At 40.3% G+C, this 22,369-nt stretch overlaps 1 protein-coding gene across 1 annotated transcript in view; it reads right to left on the bottom strand.

The window, feature by feature from the left end:
• Window positions 1–695: 695 nt before the first annotated feature.
• The window catches only part of LOC128014081 (uncharacterized), a 40,797-nt gene continuing 19,123 nt past the window's right edge, over window positions 696–22,369 (bottom strand). The window contains exons 5-15 of the mRNA XM_052597305.1: window positions 21,135–21,227; window positions 20,642–20,734; window positions 19,610–19,702; window positions 18,680–18,772; window positions 17,076–17,168; window positions 16,208–16,300; window positions 15,049–15,141; window positions 14,191–14,283; window positions 13,563–13,631; window positions 1,834–1,917; window positions 696–1,445 (exon numbers count right to left, since the gene is read on the bottom strand). Of these exons, the coding sequence (XP_052453265.1) occupies window positions 1,386–1,445; window positions 1,834–1,917; window positions 13,563–13,631; window positions 14,191–14,283; window positions 15,049–15,141; window positions 16,208–16,300; window positions 17,076–17,168; window positions 18,680–18,772; window positions 19,610–19,702; window positions 20,642–20,734; window positions 21,135–21,227 (957 nt within the window). The 3' untranslated portion in view covers window positions 696–1,385. The remainder of the gene's footprint in view (window positions 1,446–1,833; window positions 1,918–13,562; window positions 13,632–14,190; window positions 14,284–15,048; window positions 15,142–16,207; window positions 16,301–17,075; window positions 17,169–18,679; window positions 18,773–19,609; window positions 19,703–20,641; window positions 20,735–21,134; window positions 21,228–22,369) is intronic.

The following is a 22,369-nucleotide window of genomic DNA, read 5'->3' as shown; positions in this document are numbered from 1 at the left end:
GGGACCTTTCAGGTATTGAGTATATCTGGGGTCCGGCTAACACACAACCAGTTTTTGGTCATTGTGGGGATCGTATCTAAACACACTCAACACCAGTTTTTGGTCATTGTGGGGATCGTATCTAAACACACTCAACACCAGTTTTTGGTCATTGTGGGGATCGTATCTAAACACACTCAACACCAGTTTTTGGTCATTGTGGGGATCGTATCTAAACACACTCAACACCAGTTTTTGGTCATTGTGGGGATCGTATCTAAACACACTCAACACCAGTTTTTGGTCATTGTGGGGATCGTATCTAAACACACTCAACACCAGTTTTTGGTCATTGTGGGGATCGTATCTAAACACACTCAACACCAGTTTTTGGTCATTGTGGGGATCGTATCTAAACACACTCAACACCAGTTTTTGGTCATTGTGGGGATCGTATCTAAACACACTCAACACCAGTTTTTGGTCATTGTGGGGATCGTATCTAAACACACTCAACACCAGTTTTTGGTCATTGTGGGGACTATAAACACACACTCAACACCAGTTTTTGGTCATTGTGGGGATCGTATCTAAACACACTCAACACCAGTTTTTGGTCATTGTGGGGACTTTAAACACACACAAAAGAGAATCTGCGTACTTTAGACAGAAAAGGAGCTACAATCTGCTCCATGCTTTAATTGATTTTGGAGATGTTTGTTTTAGATGTAGAAACAAAATTAACTTAGTACTTTTAAAGGTTTAGTAAAAAAAAAAAGTGTTATACAGTTTATGACATACATTTTCAAAACTCATAACATTAGTACGTCAACAGTCAGGGTCAGAAACATTAGCATAAGTTTCAGTCGTCCACAAAAATTTGCAGAAATATTTCATAAAGATGTTCACAGTAAACACTAGTTGAATTAAAAAAAATATATTAATAAAACCCTTCATGACAAACACTGCATTCTCAAGTTTTTGAAAACAAGTACAATAGAATGAAAATCTACCATGTCTGCATTTATAGAAAAACAATTCTACATTTGAAGCAGACAAGGATGAAAAAAAAGACTCCAGTCTAAAAGTTATTTAAAATGCCTTAATTTTCGAAAGAACAATCTACATTTCCAAACAATAATATGGAACTGATGGTCTATTGCGCTAACCATTTGACTATGGAAGCTTGTTTTAAAACTATAAAAGCTTGTTTCTACCAATGAACAATTCAGTCTGACAGTGTGTCAATTAATTTGGCAGATATTTTCTGTTTAGAGCGGAGATTCGATTTTTGATGTAAAATTTAAGTGTAGACCACTCTCTATTTTTAAGTGCAAGTGGTTCCGCCTCTTTACACCTCATGCAGTCTGCCTTTCCTGGAATTTTGTGATTGTTAATAAACCTCATCATATGCTTCTCCACAGCCTGTATCTCAAGTTTGTTCCAGGCCGTCTTCTTAACGTAACCTGTGGGGGGGGGGGGGGGGGGGGGGGGAGACACATTAGCATTTTACCCATGAGAAACACTTGCATCAACCTGAGTGGTATGGTACAGTTCAGCTCGGTACAGGTAAACCTGATCAGGCTTGTGTTTTCACTGACCTTACTTGTTAGGCGTGGTGTATGTGGGAAAGCATGAAATAGGCACAAACCTAACTTTTGTTAACGTCAGTTTTAATGAACAATAATAGCCACTATAAAGGTATAGGTACAAAGTATAGAGTCATATACAAGAAGAAATAAATAAAGCAAGCAAAGAATTCAGTCAAAGTAGGCTACGAAGTCAGCACTGTACTACGGTAAAATTCACTTTTTTTCAGGACAATCGGCATTAAGTGAAGTAAAATTATCATACCTCTCTTTTTTTTGGAGACTGGGTCTGCTGGAAGTGTGCCGTTCTCACAAACCGTGTGCTGTGATGATGATACTGTGGTGCACTCTGAAAGTAAAAATTAAGCCAGTCTTGAGTATTGACAAATCTCTGCAGCCAAAAAGACAGTCATCTCAAGAACACAAAGTTCCTGAGGTGCAATCAGGATCAGGGCAGAACAATATTGCCAAAATTTACGTCGCAATACATTTCTTAATTTCGGTCTATAAGATATAATTCCAATATCTATATTGATTTTGAAATGTGCAGTGCTCATGTTTATTCAACAAATTCAACCACGCAAATAAATAAATGTATGGGATAACGCAGCCTGTACCAAAATATTGTAAATGTGTTTAATAAATCAAATCAATTTTACTGAAAAAAAAAAAAAAAAACCACATACATATATATAGATAGATAGATAGATTCATAGATAGAAATTGAATTATTGTCCAGCCCTGAGTATAGCGTTTCTCAATTTCAGTCCTGGGGACCCATCTACTAGAAGTTTTAGGTGTTATAGACATATCACCATTTAAATCAGCAGATTCAACTCAATTTTATATTACAAAAAAAAAAAAAAAAAAACTGAATAGGTGAAATAGTCTGGAAACAAATTCTTTCCATACTAAATTATTTTTTCCCATGCATATCCAGACCTGGAACCTGCCAGTTAAGTTATTCTTTTCTCTTTACGGTCCTCACCAGCATTTTGTCATATGTATATATAAAGATCATTTTTGTGTTTATTTGGTATCATGCAATGTGTTTACTGGGTTTAAATAAAAAATAAACAGCATTATTTTCCACATATTTTATATTATTTTATCTCCTGTAAGCCCCGCCTTTCTGATACTGGTGGATTTGGTCTAAATTCAGAGCTGCAAGACACCGAGGTATGCTTCGATTGGCCAACAATCCAGTACATTGTGATTGCCCAAAGTCAAGCGTTTGACGGAAATGTTATGCCCCTTACAAAAAACATCCCCGCAAAAAACATTAAAAGCCATTTCAAATGAGGCTTTTGTTGTGTTAAGCGGGAACATAATTACTGTTTATGACTTATATTGTCTTTTTACACGTCGTGACGTAAACATAACACCATATCGGCATTTGTAATTGGAGAAACAAACCACAAGCACTTCGCGTTTAAATAGTAAAGTTAGGTAGCACATTATAAAATGTAACTTCCTGCCAGGCTGTAAGAAGCGCCAGACTCTCTGTAATGTCCTTGTTGTCCATCAACAGTGTAAATATACCTCACTTGACTGATCACAGAATGATGAGGGTTTGCGGCCCGCTCAGAGCAGTGCGAGTTGGAGAGCGGTTAAATGCACAACCTGCCTTTCTCTCTCCCATTTTCAGAAAACAGTCCGTGTCACCGGCGCACATGACAACATACAGTGAAGAAATGATGATAACTTTCTCTGCGTATACATTTGGGCGGTTCGGTGCAAATCACCCCCACATGTTTGCGTAGAGATGTGGGGGTGTGTTAGAACGGTCCATTTTAGGGGTGTGTGGCAGACTCCTAACTTTAATAAAGAATATCTCTTTGGATTTAAGACTTTAGTCTTCGTAACTTAAAAGATGTTTTTTATGCACCAAGAGCTTGTAATACTCCAAAGAGAAAAGGAAAATTATAAAAGTTATTCTAGGACAGTGATCCTCAAATCTGGCTCGCGAAATCCAGTTTCCTGCAGAGTTTAGCTCCGACTCTAATTAAAACACACCTGCCTGTGATTTTCTAATGATCCTGAAGACACCGATTAGCAAACTCATGCGTGTTTGATTTGGGATCGAGCTAAACTTTGCAGGAAAATGAATCTCGTGAGCCAGATTTGAGGATCAATGTTCTAGGACCACTTTCAAACATAACCATTTCATGACACTTTACTCACCCCAATTTCATCTAGGATGTGTATGTACTTCGGTCTTCAGTCGAAAAGAAATTTAGGTTTTTGATGGAAATATTTCTGTAACAGTTACTGGTCAGAGAGCGAGGTAAGTAAACAACGGCGAAGTTTATTTAACAACAGGAGAGCAAAGGAGCTGAGTGGAGATTGTTCAGGTGAGTATGCCAGCACTGAGATTTGTCTAGAGGATGATCCAGGAAATAATCTGATCTTTCTTGCTTTACAGGAGACTCGTAGAGACGGAGAGTGGAGACCAGGACTGACGGGAAACAGACACCTCGACTAGAGAATTGAGCTGGAGACGGAAGGGATCACTGAGGAAGGAGACAGGTGGCAAGTATCACAGGCAGGTAATAGCTTGCCTAGTCCACATCGAGTTTATGAGACTGGATAGTGAATGATTCTGAGGTATGTGCTTTTATGTTCAGCAAAGTGCTCATGGGCTGCAGGTGTGCATGATCAGGAGCCAGTTGAGTGCTGTGATGAGATGCGGAAGAAAGATGCTAATCTTGTGACAGTACTTCCCCCTCCCGGAAGGCTCGTCCCAAGCTGTAATAAGCTCCGGGGCTGGTGCAGGGCAGGAATAGGATGGAGTAAAGGAGGACCTCCAGGTAAGTCGGGGAGCCATGACGGAGTAGGAGACCCAGGAGGCCATGGTGGATCAGGTTACTGGGGGGCCATGGCAGAGCAGGCAGCTCGACGATGATAATCTTGGCCCACAGCCCACCCACCCTTAACTCAGCCATGGCTATATAGCCCCCCAAAAAAATAATTGGGAAAGTCCAGGGTCTTAGGTTCATGGGGGCGCTGAGGAGGAGTGGGCTCTAGTGGGCGAAGATGACACTTAAGGAGAAGATGGCACTTAAGGACCCTCTAGAGGAGCGGAACTGGACGGGACCCGCGGAGGCTCTGGAGGAGGAGAACTGGACAGAACCAATGGATTCCAACGGAAATGAAGGCTCTGGGGTGAGGAGAGGAGCTGAGAACTCAGGGAGAAGTGTCAAATCCAGAATACCTACCTGTTTGCCTACAGGAACTAATGGGTGCTCAAGAGAAACAGGCACTAGGCTGAGCTCTGGGGAATCTGACACAGGGGAGGGCATTTGTAAGGTGCGGGCATCTTAATGTTATAAGGCCTTGCCATAGGACCTTATGGCGGCATTAATCTTGCTTTGGGCAGCGGCACAGGCTTTGCCACAGATGGCACTCAGCTTGAGTAAACCGTTGACGGCTACAGATTTGTGTTGGCCGCGGATGGTGGTGTTGGGCATGAGCGCGGGCTGAACAGCAGAGCCATGGAGAGTGATTCAGGACTTGAGGCACCGGCGGCTGGCAAATGCAAGCTCAGCTGGGGAACAGCAAGTGGAACAGAGTGCAACAGCATCCACGTGACGACTGTGGACGGGACTTCGCCTCATCCACGGTGAAGTCTAATCTGGCAAACCACAGCGCGAAGTTGATATAATTCTTCAATGACCAGCATGGATAAGCTCTCAGCATGATGAGATGGATATCTTCCTCCAAACCGCACCAGAATCCCTTCATTAAGGTAAGGTCATCACATGCGGCGAGTTGACCATAATTCACAAACTCCTGCACAAAATCATCTAGATCTCGGACTTCATGGAGGATAAAAACAGTTTATGAGACCGGACAGTGAATGATTCTCAGGTGTGTGCTTTTATGTGGGGCTTGATGAGTGAGTTAATTGGAGTGCTAATGGGGACAAGTGTACCTGACCAGGAGCCAGGTTTAGGCGAGTGCTGTGATAAGAAGAGGAAGAAACAGGCTGATCAATGGACTCCAGATGGTGGAGTTCTTGGCTTCAAAAGAGCTATAAACACTAAAACAAACAAACAAACAAGCAAATATATATATATAATTCGTGAACAGCATTTTGTTTTGTTCTCTCTCTGTGCTCTCAGTAATCACGCAATGCCGACGTGCTACATCATCCGCTTGAACTGCTGCCGGGTTTCAGAGTTGGCAGACGGGTATTTTGCAGACATTATATGAAGACCCTAAAGAATCAGTCCAACTCCGGAAAATGGGCATCCGATGTCCCATTATTTAGGCAAACATAAATTGAAACTGACATTATGTAATCATTACCTTTTGGACTAGAAGTGGACTCCTCCAAATCACTGTCCACTGTAACTTCCTCTAAAAGGTAGAAAATACAGAAATTACGGGTGCACCGATCAAGATTGGCCAATCATTAATGCATATCTCGTCAGTAAAGCCGGTTCTCTAATCAGCTGTAAATTGCACGTGCGTGATATTTTGATACAGCGTTTATTTGCGCAGCTAGTCAGTTAACAACGGCCTGGTGGAATTTACAGCTGATAAGAGAACCGGCTTTACTGACGAGATGCGCATTAATGATTGGCCGATATTGATCAGTGCACCCCTAACAGAAATATATTATTTAAAATACAAGGTAATGTTATTCAAAGCATTCCCAAAATCTGAACCCATGTTGTGTACGGTGTATAGTACCTTCTGGATCTATGTTGATTTCATTAAGATTTCGCCCTTTAAAGTCTGCCAAGCGTCCTTTTTCGAGGGCCAGAAGAATTTTACTAATTTTGGCCAGTTGGAGGGTGCCTTCAGGTAACCTGTAAAATTGACGATGAACTCGAATGTCATGGCCTAGAAAGTCTGCCAACTGATCTAACTCTGTGTTGCTAAGATTAAGAACTTCAGAAAGTGTCCCGATCTGTTTTCTCAACTTTGTTGATGTAAGAGTCTGAGGATTTTTTGCACTACATGCAACAGCAAATTCGCGAATGCAATCAGAGCCTCTGAAAAATGTCATTGCATACGGGCGTGCAAAGAGAAAAGGATTTTCATTTGGAATTCCACAGGTATTCCGATTTTCAAGAAGCAGGCTGATTGATTCTTGCATGGAAGGTGTGAGAAGCACGGGAACCTTTCTGCCTCTTTTGCCTCTAATTTCTACACGCTTGAAGTACTGACACAGTTTATTTTCTAAATCTGTGAGGGCCATGCTAATATCTGGATGAGCATCCGATTGGTTGCTGGAGATGTATGCAGACAATGGCATTTGTGACACTTCCCCTTCTCGTCTACGATTGAAAAGCATAACCTGAGTTAACGTGATCTTGGCCAGTTTTGCCCAGTGCTGAGATGATGGCTGTGTTAACAAGAGTTTGCGATGGGTCTTCTCTTGCTCGTCAAGATATATATGAAGGAGCTTAACATCTTCTGTGAATGGAAGTAATTGTGGGGAATTCCATTTTGCTTCCTCCAGTGTTCGCCGGGCTGTTGTAGAAATGTATTCGGGCCATCTGGACTTATAAAGCTGTTGAAAACTGTTCGCAATTTTTCCTGTCTTTTCGTCTCCTCTAATAGTAGAGTGGCTCTCAATGAGCATTGCGATTTTGTTCAGACTCTGTCCAAGTTTCACAGCCACACTAGCCTTTTCAAATACATTGGTCTCTTCATTGTAGCCAGCAGCCCTTTTAACTGCATTGATGGTATGCATGAAGTTTGTGGGATGAATGAGCTCTTTAATAGATGTAAGGGGGGATACCTCTCTTGCACATATTAGGAGTCTTCCAAGCTCCCTCATCTTTTGGCGGATGTGTTCATGCATTTTAACTCTTGATCCATACTTGTTGTAAAGATGCTTTCCTAACTCTAAAATGCACCAGTCATTTCTAGTTTCAAGTGCCACTTGGTCCTGGTTCATGGAATTTAACAGCTTCCAAACACCATGAGTTACTCCTGGTGGGGGAGGTTGTGCAAAGCCACAAAGAACCTGGACACGGGTTTTTCCAGGTTTCGGCTTCTCATCACCAGGCTTGAATTTGCAAACCTTGACATGTCGCCACAAAGTTTTTTTTAAGAAGAGTCCTTTGCAGTAAATGCAGTGCATAAAACTTTCCCCCTCCAGGTTCTTTTTGGGCAGTTTCCGCGGAATCATCAGTCCTGCACCTGTATTAATAACAGTACTATTGTAAGCAAAGTTCCCTTTGTTACGTAGATACTCAAGTTGCATCCTCCTTTCTTTTGAGCCCTTTGGATGACTTAACGCTTTTGCTACCTCTACCTCATTTCTATGCTTTCGTTCCAGGTGTCTAGAAATTTTTGTAAAAGCACCTTCACAAAAAAAGCACTGTTGTTTTTTGCTGTACATTCTCAATCCACCTCTCTTTTTAATTACAGCTGGGATAACTACTGATGTTGCGCTGTCAAGAATGGAAGATGTGTCAGGAACTTTGGCTATGTCGTGGTTCTGGGAGCTCCCTAAGTCACCGCTGCTTTGAATACTGAACTTTTTGATTCTGTTCACAGCTGAACTGCTCCGGACTGGCAAAGTCTGTAACTTTTTTTCTTTACCCTTTGGTGAAGCAGTAAAGCTCATGCTACTATCTGATGTGTAACTCTCTGATGTATCAGGAATGTACTCTTCCTCACTAACAGATAACTCATCTTCGCTCGAAACATCCGGGTACTCCGCGATCTTCCCTCTAGCCTTGAAAGACAATGACCATTCAGTTAATTTAATCCTCTATCATAGGCTATTCTCCATTCTATTCTATTTACAGGGTTTCTGCAGGGTTTAATCAGTCAAATTTAAGACTTTTTAAGACCTTTTCATGACTATTAGGATTTGAATTTATGACCTACACGAATTACGATAAATAAATTCAGTCATTAAAATTCCTTTCAAAAGTATTTATTATTGACTTTTCATTGAAAGTAACAAGTTTTATTATTTGAAGAGTTATTCTATTATGTCTTAAGATTAAGAAACTGAAGCCTTCGCCTTCTTTTTCTTGAGTATCAAGAACACAGGAACACTTAACAATTGTAACATTGTAAAGTAACATTGTAAATTAACAATTATTTTATGGCATTACTTTCCAAAATAAAAAGTGTTATTGGTGTTTGGTCACAGTATTCAACACCCAGAGGCAGGGTATATTTGGGGTCAGCGGTGAAGGTTGTACCAGTGCGCCCTGTTTGAAATTGTCTAATTTGTATGTATGTTTGTTTATTTTTATTTATTTTTGCTATTTACACAATGTTTAAGTTTTTTTTTTTTTCAAGTTTGTAGGTGTCCAGGTACAGAAACCGAATAATTCAATTTAAAATAGCACTGGATAGTCTTCAATGTAAAAATTAAATATACAATCAAACCAAAATTTATTCAGACAGTTTAATTGCTATTGCTTCTAAAATGGTTATAAAATACGACAAGACTTTAGAGTTAAATTCGTCTTGATAATGTCATAACTTTGATAGAAATGTACGTAATGGATTACAATCAACCAAAACTACAGACAACTGTTACTGATAATATTTACACAACTATCAATACTTTGTTGACCAATTACCAACCAATGCATTTTGTTCAGACTGTGGTGTGAAAAGGTTGCATTAGCAATTCAGAAAAAAATGCATGGTGCTTTATAAGGTGCTGAATAATTTTTGTTCCCAATTTTATATATAGATAGATAGATAAAACATTTATATCTATTTCACTAGTAGTTCACTGTGAAGATTATTTGGGTCTAATATGTCACAGTTTGCTTAAAATTCTTATTAAAACTACAAAGTAATGCAGTCAAGGAGAGTGAGTGATTTTTCTTTCATTTTCTTGGATTAACATTACAGCAGCTAATAGCTAAATTAGGCGTGGTCACTTTAAGAGACGATGAACGCATCTTTTTCCTCAACTGTTTACTTTGACATATATATATATATATATATATATATATATATATACACACACACAAATAACTGAATATATTATAATTGAATATACAAATAACTGAAAAAAAAAAAAGTTTTTGAGCATACTTTCCAAGGCGGGTATTTTGATATATTTTGTAGGCTATGTATTTGTCGGCACAAGAGCAAAAAGAAGCAAATTCGGTGTACAAGTGTTTTTAGACGCCTTTCTCAGCGTGAACCCTGAACCCCTGAACACCGTGGTACTGAATTTGGCTCTTTCACGTCCTTTTGTTTGTTCAAAACTGTGATTAGTATTTGTTGGTTCATGTGCAAGGAGGGACTGTCCGTGATACGCGGCTCTCTCTCTCTGCACCGAACACAGCGCGATAGTTACCAGCTAATCGGTTAACCTTTTCCGCGTCTTGTGTATGGATCGATGCTTGATACCGATTGTTAGTGACGGGCTTGAGCCAGCTGCTAAATGCACCGTCTCCGAACCATGGATCATTAAAGGTACATTTTACCATTGTGATAGCCAGGATGATTTCAATTAAGCTAAGCAGTGACTCAGTCTGACAGTATGTTCGGAGTTCGCGCGGGTTTCTGTGAAAGTCCTTCTGACAAGTCTGTATGCTGCCGCATGGACCTTGTAGTTCTGGAACGCTGTGATACCAGTGTGATACCACCCAGATTCCTCATACAGAACTACAACAGGTCAAACAAATGAATGCCATTGCTGCTGCGAGCGTATTTTGATGGAAGAACAAATTAATGGACTAGCATATCAATTTAAGACGTGGCTAAATGTTTTTTATGACATTGTATGGAAAATCCGGACGTTTTTATGACTTTTATGGCCTTAAATTCTTATGGTTAAATTTATGACTTTTTATGACCCCGCGGAAACCCTTTATTTAAGCTATTTAAATAATTAACACTTACTCTTGTGTTTTTTGCTCTTTTGGATGCTGTGGTACAAGCGGAATGTTGTTCACTCATTGCAAATGATGCATGATTCCGTCTGACGTCACGTTGAATGTCTTGGTCATCTTTACCATTTACACTCGAATTTTCAAAGAGATCATCCGAGTCATCATGAATCACAGATCTCTAATAAAACAAACAAAAACATCAGAATGACAAGTTACAAATGTTCTAGAAAAAGTGTGTTTATCATAATGAAAAATAACTTTTGCCTTTTTTTACACTTTAATGTGTAAAATCTGTATCTATTAAATCAACATGTTAAATGCTCGATCAATGTCTATTAATTTAAAGCCCCCTTCCTCAAATCTTGCCCTGAAGGTCCAATGCGCTGCAGAGTTTAGCTCCAACCCTGATCAAAGTCACCTGCCTGTGATTTTCTAATGATCCCAAAGACATTCGCATACCTGCCAACCTTGAAGAAATTTTATGAGTACTACACTCCCCCCCCCCCAAAAAACACCGCGTGAACCTTACAGCCCACCGCCAATGTATGCTCCACCATTGCACACACATCTGTGAGAAACCTATGAGATACCTAACACTATAATACATATTATACACATAATATCCTTTCACCAATTAAGATTTATTATTTACTCCATAACATATACAAGTAGACCATAAATGTTATACAATTTCTGCAATCACTCCGAACATTTTGTACTGGAGGCATAGGCCATGGAAACTTCTTCCACCTGAAAATATTGTCAGAAATAAAAGTAAACTGAGGACATTCTTTCTAAATAAATCAATCAAAAAATTTAATAAATGTGCAAAACCAGCAGTTATCAATATCAAAATCAGTTTGCTAAAAACAAACAACATTTTTTAAAATAATTTTTCATGCAAAGTGTTTAAACTTTTGCATTGTTTAACTTGTTAAAGGTTGCAGATTTGGCTTTTTTTAAGTAGTGCATCAGTGAAAGTCTCTTTGTAACAAATGCTGTCTTTGGAGGCAATCATGACTTTTCTTGTCACCAGAGAACTAAACATCTCTGTGCTCATATTAATAGATTATTATTAATGTTGAAAAGAGCTGAGAATATTTTTTTCAGGTTTTTACAGGGGAATTAATTGAAAGAACAGCATTGTTTGTTACATTTGTTACAGTTACATTTATTTGTTACATTTATATAATTTACATCAAGCTTTTGAATGGTATAGTATTGCATATTGTTATTGAAACTTCATAATGTTTCACTTGATTATACATTTAGTCAGGAATTATAGTTTGGAAAAAGTCTAACTAGTAAAATGTTTATACGTTATATGAAAACTAGTACAAGTATATAAATAAAAAGTAAGAGACTTACTCATGTTTATGATCTCTGCTGAATAAAGTGCTTCATTCTTTTTTTTCTGAGGAAATCCAAATCTCAAATGCTCAACCACATCACATTTTGGGGTGACTTATATCTTATTCCTCTCATCGCGAAGCAAATAGTAAAATAAAAACTTTATTTAACATTAGAATCTGAATAGAGCATTCAGCGCGGGGGCGTGGTCGAATTAGAAGATAATGGGAGATGTGAAAAACGGACAAGACATCGCATTGTTTTCATATGGATTATTTTATCACATAATATTTGTTTTCGGCGGTACTTGTTTAGTTTAAAAGTAGACATTTCAGGCTTTCTATAGATATCTCTCTCGTGTCTCTTCGTTGAGTATTCACGGAGTTACAGTTCATTTTAATGACGTGTTTGTACATGAAGATCACAGCAGACAAAGACTGAAGACAGCACACCTTGTTTGTTATCTTTATTTTATGTGCACAAGTTTTGTTGTTATTATGTCTGTATACAAATAAAAGTAGACCCTTTACAGATTCGATTTTGCGTAATTTAAGTTCTTTTCGGGGTTATCAGGAGAAAATGACTCATAACGCGTATACGCGTTAAACGACTCAAGAGGGTTGAACAGAACACTTCAAAACGAAAGAAAACAGACTGCTCTCTGCTTATCTACCGTTAATCCGTATGAAATGTGCATTTCTCTGGCGCGTTCACTACTGCGACTTTTTCGTCAACTATCTTTGCAGTCGACACGACATTGATACAGAAAACACTTGTTTATTAGTAATTATATTCATAAAATATTCATAATCATTACTTTTGCCGGTTCTTTGTGACAGCTTTTAGGTGCGTTATTGGAAGGGCCACCCTTTCATGTTAGCCTACATGAACGCGTGAACTGAACTGAGCTCGTCACAGCTGGACTGCTTGTTATGATGTCATGTCAAGGTCATTTTTAATGTCCATAAATTCAATTAGGCTAAACATAGCCTAACTGTTACCTTTATCTTACGTTAATCAGCACCTGGCCTGTCTAAAACCTTCTAGATTTCAAGCCATTCCACCACTTAACTGCCAACTAAGCTTGTGGATAGGAGGGGCAGGTGGGCGGTGGGTTAACATGCACCACTCTGATTGGCCGAAAGCTTTTCACTCCACTTACACGCTGTGGATCAGCGGCAGAATCAGCGTCATAGATTGCATAGAAACTGAAATCGGCAAAATGCGAGACGCAACAAAATGCGTACCTAGAGAGCAGCGAATCGTACTAGTGTACTTATGGGTCAAAATGCGTGCAGAGTACGAAAAATGCGTACATGTTGGCAGGTCTGCATTCATTGGCATTGATTAGCATGCTCAGGTGTGTTTGATTAGAGTTAGATCTAAACTCTGCAGGAAAGTGGATCTTGAGGTCCAGATTTGAGGAACCCTGATTTAAAGGGATAGCTCCCCCAAAAATTCTATCATTAACATTACATATCCTCATGTTGTTGCAAACCCATAAGACCCTTATTCATCTTCAGAAAACAGATTAAATCTGAGCTTTTGCCTGCCATTCTAACTCCAGATGGAGGGAAAGATATCAAAAATATTTTTATGTTCTGAAGATTAACAAACGACTTATGGTTGTGAAACGATATTCACAATAGTAACTTGCATATAGAAAAAAGATTTTTAGGTGGTCCAAAAGATGGTGGTCTTTCAATGTTTATTTATCCTTTTAAATTTACTTCACACTATTCAGCTAAAAATAATTCAATTTAGTTGTGAGGCAGGTAAAAACAAATTAAGTAAATGTAAAATATACCTTTTTATAAGATGTCTTAATTTTAGAACACAAAACTTCATCTTCGGTGTCCGAGTAATCAACCAAAGGCTGTTAAAGACAAAAAAAGAAAGATAAATATGAAAATGAAGTGAAAGAGAGAAAATCTGTCAAACAGAGACAGACATACAGACGGATACAGAGACAGACATACAGACGGATAAAGAGACTGACACAGATAGACAGACATACAGACAGAGAAAAAGACTGACACACAGACAGAGAAAGAGACAGAGAAAGAGACAGAGAAAGAGACTGGCACAGACAGAGAAACAGAGAGAAAGAGACCGAAACAGACAGAGAAAGAGACTGAAACACAGAGAGAAAGAAACTGACACAGATAGACACAGACATACAGACAGAGAAAGAGACTGACACAGACAGAGAAAAAGACAGAGAAAGAGACTGACACAGACAGAGAAAAAGACAGAGAAAGAGACTGACACAGACAGAGAAAAAGACAGAGAAAGACTGACACAGACAGAGAAAAAGACAGAGAAAGACTGACACAGACAGAGAAACAGACAGAAAGAGACTGGCACAGACACAGACAGAGAAAGAGACTGACAGAAAAAAGACTGACACAGACAGAGATAATAAATACACATACCTCAGCTGTGAATCGTGAAGTGCCTTCAGTAATTACAGAATCCTCAGAGCAGTTCTCTATTGCTGTCATGTTGTCATCATCCTTGCATGGAGGCTATAAGAAAGTTATTTAAAAAAAATAGTTACAAGTCATCACTTATTAGACAAGGTCCCCACGATGCTAAACCTGTGAAATGTGTGTATTAGGTTCCAATGGGTTTATATGGCTTTCCTAAGACTACAGGTCCCCATTATATACACATTACACTGGAAATAGTGTGTAAGACTTTCTCAAGTCAATACCAAATATAACAAATTAATAGACAGATAAAGAGACAGAGAAAGAGACTGACAGAGACAGAGAAAGACACTGAAACAGACAGAGAAAGAGACTGACAGAGACAGAGAAAGACACTGAAACAGACAGAGAAAGAGACTGGCACAGACACAGACAGAGACAGACAGAAAAAAGACAGACACAGACACAGACAGAGAAAGAGACTGGAACAGACACAGACAGAGAAAGAGACTGGAACAGACACAGACAGAGAAAGAGACTGGCACAGACATAGAAAGAGACTGACACACAGACAGAGAAAGAGACTGGAACAGACACAGACAGAGAAAGAGAGACAGAAAAAAGACTGACACAGACAGACAGAGAAAGAGACTGACACACAGACAGAGAAAGAGACTGACACACAGACAGAGAAAGAGACTGACACACAGACAGAGAAAGAGACTGACACAGACAGAGAAAGAGACTGACACAGACACAGACAGAGAAAGAGACTGACACAGACACAGACAGAGAAAGAGACTGACACAGACACAGGCAGAGAAAGAGACTGACACAGGCAGAGATAATAAATACACATACCTCAGCTGTGAATCGTGAAGTGCCTTCAGTATTTACAGAATCCTCAGAGCAGTTATCTATTGCTGTCATGTTGTCATCATCCTTGCATGGAGGCTATAAGAAAAGTTATTTAAAAAATAGTTACAAGTCATCACTTATTAAACAAGGTCCCCACTATGCTAAACATGTGAAATGTGTGTATTTGGTACCAATGGGTTTGTATGGCTTTCCTAAAACTACTGGTCCCCACTATGTACATTACACTGAAAACAGTGTGTAAGACTTTCTCAAGTCAATACCAAATATAACAAATTAATAGACAGACAGAGAAAGAGACTGACACAGACAGAGACAAAGAAAGAGACAGACACAGACAAAGAAAGAGACTGACAGAGACAGAGAAATGGACACAGACAGAGACTGGCACAGACACAGACTGACACAGACAGAGAAAGAGACTGGCACAGACAGAGACTGACACAGGCACAGACAGAGACAGAGACTGGCACAGACACAGACAGAAAGACACAGACACAGACAGAGACTGACACAGGCACAGTCAAAGAGAAAGAGACTGACACAGACAGAGAAACAGACAGAAAGAGACTGGCATAGACAGAGAAACAGACAGAGAAAGAGACTGGCACAGACAGAGACTGACACAGGCACAGACAAAGAGAAAGAGACTGACACAGACAGAGAAACAGACAGAAAGAGACTGGCACAAACAGAGACTGACACAGGCACAGACAAAGAGAAAGAGACTGACACAGACAGAGAAACAGAGAGAAAGAGACTGGCACAGACAGAGACTGACACAAGCACAGACAAAGAGAAAGAAACTGGCACAAACAGAGGAACAGACAGAAAGAGACTGGCACAGACAGAGGAACAGACAGAAAGAGACTGGCACAGACAGAGAAACAAACAGACAGACAGAGACTGGCACAGACAGAGAAACAGACAGACACAGAGACTGGCACAGACACACACAGAGAAAGAGACTGGCACAGACACACAGAGAGAAAGAGACTGACACAGACAGAGAAAGACACAGACAGAGAAAGACACAGACAGAGAAAGACACAGAGACAGATAAAGAGACTGACACAGGCAGAGAAAGAGACTAACACAGGCAGATAAAGAGACTGACACAGACAGAGATAATAAATACACATACCTCAGCTGTGAATCGTGAAGTGCCTTCAGTAGTTACAGAATCCTCAGAACAGTTCTCTATTGCTGTCATGTTGTCATCATCCTTGCATGGAGGCTATAAGAAAGTTATTTAAAAAATAGCTACAAGTCATCACTTATTAGACAAGGTCCCCACGATGCTAAACCTGTGAAATGTGTGTATTTGGTTCCAATGGGTTTGTATGGCTTTCCTAAGACTACAGGTCCCCACTATGTACACTACACTGAAAACAGTGTGTAAGACTTTCTCAAGTCAATACCAAATATAACAAATTAATAGACAGAGACTGACACAGGCACAGACAGATAAAGAGACTGACACAGACAGAGAAAGAGACTGACACAGGCACAGACAGATAAAGAGACTGACACAGACAGAGAAAGAGACTGACACAGGCACAGACAAAGAGAAAGAGACTGACACAGGCAGAGAAAGAGACAGACAGAGACTGACACAGGCAAAGAAAGAGACAGACAGAGAAAAAGACTGACACAGACAGAGAAAACAGAGAGAAAGAAACTGGCACAGACAGAGACTGACACAGGCACAGGCATAGAAAGAGACTGGCACAGAGACAGACACAGGCACAGGCAGAGAAAGAGACGGGCACAGACAGAGAAACAGACAGAAAGAGACTGGCACAGACAGAGAAACAGACAGAAAGAGACTGGCACAGACAGAGAAACAGACAGAAAGAGACTGGCACAGACACAGACAGAGAAAGAGACTGGCACAGACACAGACAGAGAAAGAGACTGGCACAGACACAGACAGAGAAAGAGACTGACAGAAAAAAGACTGACAGACAGAGAAAGAGACTGACACAGACAGAGATAATAAATACACATACCTCAGCTGTGAATCGTGAAGTGCCTTCAGTATTTACAGAATCCTCAGAGCAGTTATCTATTGCTGTCATGTTGTCATCATCCTTGCATGGAGGCTTTAAGAAAATTTAAAAAATAGTTACAAGTCATCACTTATTAAACAAGGTCCCCACTATGCTAAACATGTGAAATGTGTGTATTTGGTACCAATGGGTTTGTATGGCTTTCCTAAAACTACTGGTCCCCACTATGTACATTACACTGAAAACAGTGTGTAAGACTTTCTCAAGTCAATACCAAATATAACAAATTAATAGACAGACAGAGAAAGAGACTGACACAGACAGAGAAAGACACTGACACAGACAGAGACAAAGAAAGAGAATGACAGAGACAGAGAAATGGTTACAGACAGAGAAACAGACAGAAAGAGACTGGCACAGACAGAGACATAGACAGAGAAAGAGACTGGCACAGACAGAGACTGACACAGGCACAGACAGAGACAGAGACTGGCACAGACACAGACAGAGAAAGAGACTGGCACAGACACAGACAGAGAAAGAGACTGGCACAGACACAGACAGAGAAAGAGACTGGCACAGACAGAGACTGACACTGACACAGGCACAGACAGAGACAGAGACTGGCACAGACACAGAGAAAGAGACTGGCACAGACACAGACAGAGAAAGAGACTGGCACAGACAGAGACTGACACTGACACAGGCACAGACAGAGACCGACACAGACAGAGACAGAGACCGACACAGGCACAGACAAAGAGACTGACACAGGCAGAGAAACAGACAGAAAGAGACTGGCACAGACAGAGAAAGAGACTGGCACAGACAGAGACTGACACAGGCACAGACAGACACAGAGACTGGCACAGACACAGAAAGAGACTGGCACAAACAGAAAGAGACTGGCACAGAAAGAGACTGGCACAGGCACAGACAGACACAGAGACTGGCACAGACACAGAAAGAGACTGACAGAGAAAGAGAATGACACAGACAGAGAAAGGCACAGACAGAGAAAGAGACTGACACAGACAGAGAAACAGAGAGAAAGAAACTGGCACAGACAGAGACTGACACAGGCACAGACAAAGAGAAAGAGACTGACACAAGCACAGGCATAGAAAGAGACTGGCACAGACAGAGAAACAGACAGAAAGAGACTGGCACAGACACAGACAGAGAAAGAGACTGGCACAGGCACAGACAGAGAAAGAGACTGAAACAGACAGATACAGACACAGGCACAGGCAGAGAAAGAGACTGGCACAGACAGAGAAAGAGACGGACACAGAGAAAGAAACTGGCACAGACAGAGAAAGAGACGGACACAGGCAGAGACAGAGACGGACACAGGCAGAGACAGAGACGGACACAGGCAGAGACAGAGACTGACACAGGCAGAGACAGAGACTGACACAGGCAGAGACAGAGACTGACACAGGCACAGACAAAGAAAGAGACTGGCACAGAAACACAAACATACAGACAGAGAAAGAGACTGACACAGGCACAGACGGAGAAAGAGACTGGCACAGACAGAGACAGAGAAAAGGACTGACAGAAAAAAGACTGACACAGACAGAGATAATAAATACACATACCTCAGCTGTGAATCGTGAAGTGCCTTCAGTAGTTACAGAATCCTCAGAGCAGTTCTCTATAGCTGTCATGTTGTCATCATCCTTGCATGGAGGCTATAAGAAAGTTATTTAAAAAATAGCTACAAGTCATCACTTATTAGACAAGGTCCCCACTATGTTAAACCTGTGAAATGTGTGTATTTGGTTCCAATGGGTTTGTATGGCTTTCCTAAGACTACTGGTCCCCACTATGTACATTACACTGGAAATAGTGTGTAAGACTTTCTCAAGTCAATACCAAATATAACAAATTAATAGACAGAGAAAGAGACTGACACAGGCACAGACAGAGAAAGAGACTGACACAGACAGAGAAAGAGACTGGCACAGACAAAGAGAAAGAGACTGACACAGACAGAGAAACAGACAGAAAGAGACAGGCACAGACAGAGAAACAGACAGAAAGAGACTGGCACAGACAGAGACTGACACAGGCACAGACAAAGAGAAAGACACAGGCACAGACAAAGAGAAAAAGACTGACACAAGCACAGGCAGAGAAAGAGACAGACACAGACAGAGAAACAGACAGAAAGAGACTGGCACAGACACAGACAGAGAAAGAGACTGGCAAAGACAGAGACGGACACAGGCACAGACAGAGAAAGAGACTGGCACAGACAGAGAAACAGACAGGGAAAGAGACTGGCACAGACACAGACAGAGAAAGAGACTGGCAAAGACAGAGACGGACACAGGCACAGACAGAGAAAGAGACTGGCACAGACAGAGACGGACACAGGCACAGACAGAGAAAGAGACTGAAACAGACAAAGACAGAGACTGGCACAGAAAGAGTCTAACACAGAGACACAAACATACAGACAGAGAAAGAAACTGACACAGACATACAGAGAAAAAGACTGACACAGAGATAATAAATACACATACCTCAGCTGTGAATCGTGAAGTGCCTTCAGTAGTTACAGAATCATCAGAGCAGTTCTCTATTGCTGTCATGTTGTCATCATCCTTGCATGGAGGCTATAAGAAAGTTATTAAAAATATAGTTACAAGTCATCACTTATTAGACAAGGTCCCCACTATGCTAAACCTGTGAAATGTGTGTATTTGGTACCAACGGGTTTGTATGGCTTTCCTAAGACTACAGGTCCCCACTATGTACATTACACTGAAAACAGTGTGTAAGACTTTCTCAAGTCAATACCAAATATAACACATTAATAGACAGACAGAGAAAGAGACAGACACAGACACAGACAGAGACAAAGAAAGAGACTGACAGAGACAGAGAAAGAGACTGACACAGACAGAGAAAGAGACTGGCACAGACAGAGAAAGAGACTGAGACAGACAGAGAAAGAGACTGAGACAGACAGAGAAAGAGACTGGCACAGACACAGACAGAGAAAGAGACTGACACAGACAGAGAAAGAGACTGACACAGACAGAGAAAGAGACTGACACAGACAGAGATAATAAATACACATACCTCAGCTGTGAATCGTGAAGTGCCTTCAGTAATTACAGAATCCTCAGAGCAGTTCTCTATTGCTGTCATGTTCTCATCAATCTTGCATGGAGGCTATAAGAAAGTTATTTAAAAAATAGTTACAAGTCATCACTTATTAGACAAGGTCCCCACGATGCTAAACCTGTGAAATGTGTGTATTTGGTTCCAATGGGTTTGTATGGCTTTCCTAAGACTACTGGTCCCCACTATGTACATTACACTGGAAATAGTGTGTAAGACTTTCTCAAGTCAATACCAAATATAACAAGTTAATAGACAGATAAAGAGACTGACACAGACAGAGAAAGACACTGACACAGACAGAGAAAGAGACACAGACAGAGACTGGCACAGACAGATAAAGAGACTGAGACAGACAGAGACAGAGACTGACACAGGCACAGACAGAGACAGAGACTGACACAGACAGAGATAATAAATACACATACCTCAGCTGTGAATCGTGAAGTGCCTTCAGTAGTTACAGAATCCTCAGAGCAGTTATCTATTGCAGTCATGTTGTCATCATCCTTGCATGGAGGCTATAAGAAAGTTATTTAAAAATATAGTTACAAGTCATCACTTATTAAACAAGGTCCCCACTATGCTAAACATGTGAAATGTGTGTATTAGGTTCCAATGGGTTTGTATGGCTTTCCTAAGACTACTGGTCCCCACTATGTACATTACACTGAAAACAGTGTGTAAGACTTTCTCAAGTCAATACCAAATATAACAAATTAATAGACAGACAGAGAAAGAGACTGACACAGACAGAGAAAGACACTGACACAGACAGAGACAAAGAAAGAGACTGGCACAGGCACAGACAGAGAAAGAGACTGACACAGACACAGACAGAGAAAGAGACTAACACAGACGGAGAAAGACACTGACACAGACAGAGAAAGAGACTGACACGGAGATAATAAATACACATACCTCAGCTGTGAATCGTGAAGTGCCTTCAGTATTTACAGAATCCTCAGAGCAGTTCTCTATAGCTGTCATGTTCTCATCATCCTTGCATGGAGGCTTTAAGAAAGTTATTTAAAAAATAGTTACAAGTCATCACTTATTAGACAAGGTCCCCACTATGCTAAACCTGTGAAATGTGTGTATTAGGTTCCAATGGGTTTGTATGGCTTTCCTAAGACTATATGTACATTACACTGGAAATAGTGTGTAAGACTTTCTCAAGTCAATACCAAATATAACAAATTAATAGACAGACAGATGTAGCAGAAATGAGTCGAATCAGACAAATCAAAGAGTCTATCAGAGCTGTGTGCATTGAAACGAGAGCCGAATTCCTCAGGAAGTCATAAATCAGTTCTAGTGCCACAAGAACCAAGCAAGATAACCAACCAACCAACTTGTTCACACAACAGCTTTCAACATTAACACCAATATAACAATTATTGACAATTTTAATTCGAAGAAGAGATTGTCAAATTTATTGTTCGTGATTGGAATGCAACGCTGGACATCACATGTAAACCCAGGAGATCAAGTTAAATACTTGCATTGACTTCCCCCACCCAGCCAGTGAAACCAGACTGAAATTCCTAAGGGGGAAGGGCTTTAAACCTTTGTCTCACAGAAAAGTCCTTTGCCAGAGAATGGCAAAGAAACCCTTTTTATACATTATATATGGACCAGAATGAACTCAAAAAAGACTTATGAATGAATCATTCCATTGCTTAACTCCATATTCATTTACGTGTAACCCACACATTTGACTATCATGTATAATCACTTATTGTGTATGTCTTTTGATAACTATAGGATACCTAGTCATGTCTAGTATTGAAATAATCGCATTTTCTTGCTTGATATTGTCCTGACAATCATTTATTTGTAAAATATATCATAATCATGTTATAGGAATCATGTCCAAAATTAGACCCTGTGAGGCAAGAACCACATGCTTGGTAAGATAAACAAATGATTTATGATACCCACCCCAAGAACATATCTTATTGGTCAAGGCAACATTTGAGGGGTGGCCAACAAGGAAGTTTTAAATACTTTGGATCCCATGAAATTTTGCTTTTAGTCTGCTTTTAGTTCTAGTCTGCCTGCTGCTATTAGCCATGTCGGCTTTTAGTCTGCTTTTAGTTCCAGCCTTGCTCGTGCTATCAGTCATGCCTGCTCTTAGCTTGTAGCTTTGCTAC

The sequence above is a fragment of the Carassius gibelio genome, chromosome B25 (genome assembly GCF_023724105.1).
Source record: "Carassius gibelio isolate Cgi1373 ecotype wild population from Czech Republic chromosome B25, carGib1.2-hapl.c, whole genome shotgun sequence".
NCBI classification, from domain to species: domain Eukaryota; kingdom Metazoa; phylum Chordata; class Actinopteri; order Cypriniformes; family Cyprinidae; genus Carassius; species Carassius gibelio.
The sequence above is the reverse complement of the archived record's forward strand: the minus strand, read 5'-3'. Positions and strand labels throughout refer to the sequence as shown.